Genomic DNA, 6,814 nt, shown 5'->3' with positions numbered 1-6,814 from the left:
TTGTAAAACAGTATTTCTGCTTTGAAAAAATTATTATGGAAACTTTTAACACAATAGAAGTGTTTTCAATTCCTTAATATTATAACACGTATATTAGTAAACATCGTGGGAGGAAAACCCTAAAAATTCACCACTCAATAACGAGGTTACAAATTTTTTTTCCTTCCAAAAATGAAAAAAATGATGCATGTCTCACTAAAGAAGTTTTTATTATTATTATTTTTTTATCTACACTAAGGAGGGGGGCGGGCTTAACCTCAAAATAGGTTAGCAATAACGTGGATCGAATTCACATTTGACGAGAATCGAACCATGTCTCATTAAAAGTTTTTTTTTTTTAATTTAATTTTATTTTTAACAAGCGATATTATCCACACTATCTACACTAAGGGGAAGGGGTGGGCCTAGCCTCATAATATGCTATCAATAATGTGGATTGAATTTGCATTTGGTGAGAATCAAACCTAATACCTCTCACTTACAAGTGAAGAGGAATACCACTAAACCGTAATACTAAGTGGTACAATTGGCAATATAGGAAGAGTCCAACTACTTATAAGCACATATAAAGTCTACTTTTTTCGATGTGAGATTCACTCTCAACACGTCCTCTCATGTGTGACAAATTTTTAAGTCTAGCATGTGGACAACATAGATTGGGTGGCGTGAAGCACGTGTGACCTGCTTTGATACCACAAATAAGTTGAGGCTCCACCATAAAACTAATTGGCAATATAGAAAAGACTAACTACTTGTAAGTACATGTAAGTCCCTCCCTTCCACGATGTGGAATTCATCCTCAACTACATAAATGGAAAATTATTTTTCTCTTTTTACAAACCTCTAGTTATACAACCGATCATACTTAACGGAATAAGGCTTTGTTGTCCTCCGTGTTTTTCTCTTTTTACAAACCTCTTATCTATATTTTTCTATTGATTCTTCTTTGATTTATCCCATCTAAAAACCAGAAATAAACAGTGTTATGCAAAGATAAAAAAAGGCCTGTGCGCTTATAAAATTGTGTGAGCGAAGTTTCCCTGCAAGAAATGCACGAGGACTTTTTTAGAGTTCCGATCACAATTCCCTTTGATCATCAGTAACTTTCATCCATGTAGAAAATTGTGTGACTTTTGTCTAATTTATATTTAACTTAGTTTTATTGCTGGACTACATATTGCACGCACCTACATCTTCATCGCCTACTTCTCTGTGAATCTCAAAAGGCCAAAATCTTCCAAAGAACGTAATTTACACGTCTTCCTCAAAGTCCATCAGAAAATCAGTTAAGTTCTCTGAATCGTCTACAGCTTCTTCCAAAGACATGCCGTCGTTCTTTTTCGGTTTATCCTGCAGGATTGAGAGAAAAAAATACTTAAGAAATACATTTACTTGAAACGGATAAGAAATGGTTAGCATGTAAATGCATTTGATGCAAGTTTAACCAGCTAGCGTTCGATAATCTTTTGCTGCTGTGCACAGAGATCCCAGGCCATCTACTACAATACAGGTACGTCATAAAACCCGACATTGAAATAATATCATATGGCAACCAGACATTTAGATAATGACATTTGGATATGTCAAACAACCAAAAGTTTTAATACGAAAACATGCCCCAAAACTGAGAAATGAGAATCACCTTTGACTTGGTAAGCTCAGGAGTAGTTTTCAAGACACTCCAGTTGCGTGTGATTTTCTCTCCTTGTTCATCAACCTCGGTTTCACTATCTTCTCCTTCATCCTATTATAAACAGTGTCAAATAAGATTTCAGTTTCATACATAACAACCATAACTGGATTACAAGTATGATGGATAACTACATTTAACCTGCATCGGTGTCGGTGTAAGAACACGCAATATGGAACTAATGTATCTGAAGCAATTAAACTTACATCTTCACCGATGTCAACTGCTTGTGCCATAGCTTCTTCTATATCAGGTGCCTGCAATATAAGAGTTAAACAAAGAACAGCTGGATTAGATGTTTTGCTTCCACACATTCTATTACGTTTCAAATCTTCCAATCAAATAAAGTTTTCGGCAATAAGCTACAATAAACATATTTTGACATTTGATTGCAGAAATGATCAGTGTTTATTATGTTGTCATTATATCATCGTTGTGTTGTTATGTCAGTCATGCTGTGTCATCAAGATATGATCAAACTGTTGTCGTTACTAAAAACTGATCATTTCTGCAAACCAAATGTCACAATATGTTTACTGTAGGTAGTTTCCCTAAAGTTTTGTACATTTACTTTAGGATTATAACCAGAATATGCGGCAGGTCTTTAACGAACAAGGGCAGGATCTCATATATAAGATGCTCCTTGCACTATAGGGGTTGAATACGATAATGGTTGTCACTAATTAGGAAAGGCATTGCCTGAACTCAGGATAGGTATATCATATCGATGCTGAACTTTTTATGAATGCATGCATGAGCCTTTGTTTGTCAGTACACTCTGCATGTGGAATCGTTGCACAGCGGAGAGGTGGCAAATCAACCCGTTGGGTTGCTAATGCTTAATGGGTAATCATTAAGACCCATTCAATTTGATTTCACCCCAATGGATGATTTGCCACCTCAGACAGCCCTTTAGTGGGAGTTTGCCACCCAGGCATTATGCAGTGAACCTATCTGTGGTGTTGAATTTTAGTCCAAATGGACAAAAAATGACACATTTAAAATCCATAGCATCACTCGAGGAGCTGACCCAAAGCTCAAAAGGAGAAGAGCAACCTCTGGAAAATTGATAACTCAACTTGGAGAAAGACTAATAAAGCTTCGTTTAACAATGGAGGTGGAATCGAGAGAGTATTTTCATATGATAACAAGAAATGGTTAACCGTGTGCACATTCTCTGTTATTCGAGTTTCTAGACAGATAGTTCATCAGACTAACTAAACTTTAGAGAGTCAATTGATTACCTCAAGCTCTTGAGTCTTCTCTTTTGACAGAATTTTCTCAAGCTCCTCCCTTGATATGATTTTTTTGTGCTGATTACAGAGCAGGAAAGTAAGAACGTAAGAAAAAAAATAATGATACAGCAGATGCTATAGAAATCCAGTAAGCCAAATAATAAAAAGAAAAAGGAAAAAAAAAGGGGAATGTGAAAAGTGCCGACCTCCTTCAGAAAAGACAGCATATCTGGTGTCGGTTCATGAAAATCTGCGCCTCTGTAATCAATCACTTCATCTGGATCTTGAATATAGTTCACAGTTGGGTAAACAGGATCTCCGCCCCATACTGCAAGGCCAAATAAATTAGTCACCAAACTAAACTGCATCATTAAACATGTTTAATGAAACTACAGTGTAACTGGTGAATAACAGATGACAAACTAAAGTACTGAATTAAAAATGTACAAGAATGCATCACTTATCCATTTAAGATAAAATGAATTAGAAACCTTTTTTAAATGAACTGAACTCTCTCAGGGGTTGAAATGATTAATAGTGATATAAAGAACGTAATTCATGATAATAATGCACAAAATTATCAGCTTTAGAGTGAGTACTTTGCTTTATTTGATCCTCTCGCATACGCATTGCTAAGGGGTCCCTACGTATACGGGTATCTGTCCCCATCATTATGCGATACTCTCGATCTGTTTGATGAGAAAACATTTCAATTAGTTGGGTTGTTTCATTTTCACCAGTCTCTTCATAATGTTTCTGAACAGCTTCTCGAGAAGTGTCCCTTTTCCACGCTTTTACCCATTCCGAATAGTATGCAAGTGGACCTGTTCTATCCAGTCTCTCTTGTTCCGCTTGAAGCCTACAAATTCAGCAGCAACTTGAAAATTCCATATAAGGAAAAAAAAAACTCCATAGAACTTTTAAGTGAATATTATGAGGTCACAAGGCAATCACTACATGTAAACAAACTAAGACAGAGAAGCAGGTGCAGGGAAAAGCCTAACCTAAATAAATCCTAACCTAAGACACAAACCACTCTAAGTTGACAATGCAAAGTCCCAAGAGAGACTTCCATAAGCAAAGGATTCGAAAACCAAGAGCTGAGCACTGGAACCATCCTTTCCTCTCTTTTAGTTTGATTAATGTTTCTCAAATCGTTATCACTCTCCTTTATAGTTAATACTGTCCGAAAGATGACAAAACCAATCATCAATATTCACCAGATCCTAGTTTTCTTTTGCTTCAGTTACATACATAATCCTATACTACATATATATGTCTGCCCATATAATATTATATTTGCATATACAGAAGATTCCTATAATATTCATCAATTATACCTTTCTTCCTTGAAAAGATGTCGTCTTGCTCTGTAAAGTGAAGTTTCCGTCAATGTTGGATTTTCACCATAAAGCTTGACCTGCCCAGTCTCTGCCATTGCTTTGAGAAAAACCTGAAGAAGTTGAAAGACAATATCAACGTGAAAGTCAAAGACCACTTTCCTTCTGATACTCCAGTTCCCCAGTTCGTTTATGAATTGATTACATGGGCGCTTTAACAACAAATGAGCGTATATTGATATCATCCATATATATAATACAAGCAGCATTGCTTTTTGTAACAACCTCATGTAAACAAGAATCAAACGTTGAAATCCAAAATGATATGCATGGTTCAAATCACCTCTACATAAAAAATTTGGCTTACAAATCCCTTGAATATGGCCCGTGAGCCTTAAATCATAATTTTCAAATTAAATACAACATTATCATATTTCTCCATTATATATACGAAAGCACTAACCGTTTCAGAATCGGGTCGTCTCCTTTGCCATCTGGACCAATTTTCTTTCTCTGGTTTTCTCCAGTTCCACCATAGCTCATCACTTGTGAGTGGCTCACCTAGTGGCTTCCTTGTTTCTGGATCAATAAAGGGATGAGGACGTCCGAGTTTCTTGTCCAGGTCAAATCCTGTTTCTTCTTCTTTTTCAGGTTCAGTCTGATACACAACATATTCAGATGGGGTATCTTTAGGATCCTCTAGTGCGTCCTCTGAAGTTTCTGGTTCCAGCAGTTCCACTGCCACTGTATCACTTGACTCTACACTTTGCTCAGTAGATTCACCGGCAGCAACTGATGTTTTATTCTTCCTCCTCCTACTTCCAGGATTTTTACCATAAGATGGTGATCCAACTGACTTACCAGTAGGCTCAGGAGCCCTGGCAGCCCTAACTCGACTAGCTGTGCCTTCAGGCCAATAATCCTGCCCTGGAATGCTGGCACGAGCACCAGATGCGGGTTCAAGCTGCCCAGATGTCGAGTCCATATAACTATCGTAGGGTGGACGCTCAATAGAGACCTCTTTGGAGGACTCATCATCCTTCTCACACCTTATACAAGGAAGTAAAGGTGCCCTCTTTGGCAATAGATTCGAGCCAACTCTAACTTGGAATAATCCAACTGGAAATGAACTTACAGTTGATGCCTGTACCATGCACATAAAATTATATATGACCAAATTAGCATGACGATAAATGGCTAAAAAAACCAATGAAGTGTCCTTTATATTACAAATCACCCATGTTTAATTACTAAAGAAATCATTTCACAGTGAAATAGAGATTGAGTATCGAAAGCCTAAAATTCAAGCAACACAATTAATAAAAATTTAAAGAAAAACAAGAAGAAATCCAAAATAACCGGAGAGGCGTAGACACAAACACATATATGTACATGTAAAATTGAATAAATTGAGAAGAATATAAACCTTGAAGTGATTGAAACATGGCTTCCCAGAAGCATGGCTCTGTGCTGAGACTACACCTATCAATCCCCTATCTGACAAAAGCACACCAAAAATTGTGAAAAAAAGGATACAAAAAAGTTTAGGGGGAGAGAAGGCTACCCCATCTCACGGCCAGCGGCCAGGCATACCACAAGCCGCTTTGAGGACTTAATACAAAATTATCTTCGTTATTAAATAAGAACAAATGAGCTCACCTTGATACAGCCAAGTTCCTGGTAGAGATGCCATTTTTCACTTCAACGCAGCATAAATATCACCAAAATCTGAAGAAAAAAAAACCAAACCAAACCAAACTTATTTGTTAAAAAAAAAAAAAAAAAAACCACTTTGGGTACCAAGCAAATTTACACTACCAACTGCTTTAATTGCAATGAAATCGAAAAGTTCTAATCTTGCACTACAAATCATTTTGTAACAAAAAAAAACAAGTGGGAAAAAAGGTACAACTGAAATGAACTGAACTGAACTTTGAGGGAATGAAATGCACCTTTATATTCCGAATTTTGAAAACTGGAGTTGGAGAGCCTGGTTCTACTGCTGGCTAGCGATTCGTTTCTGTAGAGACGAAGGTTTGAATTGGTGCTGGGGATTAAAGTTTGGAGCTTTCGGTTATGGGGTCACCCGCTCCAGAGTGAGAAGTGAAGACGGAGAGGGGGACTCTGAGAGGGTTTTGGAAAATTGGATAAGGGGCTTTGCCTTTATTTATTTAATTTTCTACTTTAAAATGGTCCAACATGACTTAATAAGAAAAATCTTCAAACAATATGATTTCATGTTACTTATCACGTCCGATAATTGTGATACAAAGTTTTTATCGTTCTGATATTTTTCTTTTGGATACGAAGACCTTCATCACGTCATTCGTAAAACATTTAAGTTTGAGATATTATAAATTTTAATGTTATTCTATTTACGCTAATTTCAATCAATTGTAGAGTTGTTTTAATATTTCAATTCAATTATACACGGTATTTCTCTCATCTTCTCTCCTCTCTTTGTGATTAAAATTAATACTATATTTAGATGATGAAATTTAAGATTACTAAGGATTTTAAAATGACGGAATTTTATTTCTAGAATTTGT

At 36.4% G+C, this 6,814-nt stretch overlaps 1 protein-coding gene across 1 annotated transcript; it reads right to left on the bottom strand.

The window, feature by feature from the left end:
* Positions 1–712: 712 nt before the first annotated feature.
* On the bottom strand, positions 713–6,511 carry LOC137728960 (protein PLASTID TRANSCRIPTIONALLY ACTIVE 12, chloroplastic). Its single transcript, XM_068467774.2, has 11 exons — positions 6,218–6,511; positions 5,925–5,993; positions 5,692–5,762; positions 4,729–5,409; positions 4,266–4,378; positions 3,525–3,784; positions 3,132–3,253; positions 2,935–3,003; positions 1,897–1,947; positions 1,643–1,744; positions 713–1,350 (listed from the first exon to the last, which is right to left on the bottom strand). Exons 2-11 carry the CDS (start codon positions 5,956–5,958, stop codon positions 1,252–1,254), a joined length of 1,602 nt encoding a protein of 533 aa, XP_068323875.2. The 5' UTR covers positions 5,959–5,993; positions 6,218–6,511; the 3' UTR covers positions 713–1,251.
* Between the last annotated feature and the right edge of the window lie 303 nt (positions 6,512–6,814).

This window comes from Pyrus communis, chromosome 10 (assembly GCF_041283825.1).
Source record: "Pyrus communis isolate YQ-2024b chromosome 10, ASM4128382v1, whole genome shotgun sequence".
In the NCBI taxonomy this organism is placed as follows: Eukaryota; Viridiplantae; Streptophyta; class Magnoliopsida; order Rosales; family Rosaceae; genus Pyrus; species Pyrus communis.
This window is presented reverse-complemented; position numbering and strand designations above follow the sequence as displayed.

Bases quoted from the DNA above. Each gene is read 5' to 3' on its own strand.
- LOC137728960 (XM_068467774.2), bottom strand. From the start codon at position 5,958: ATGGCATCTCTACCAGGAACTTGGCTGTATCAAG. The intron at 4,379-4,728 runs GTTAGTGCTTTC...CAACTTCTTCAG, and splicing joins GACGACCCGATTCTGAAACG to GTTTTTCTCAAAGCAATGGC. The intron at 3,785-4,265 runs GTATAATTGATG...CTGAATTTGTAG, and splicing joins CATCTTTTCAAGGAAGAAAG to GCTTCAAGCGGAACAAGAGA.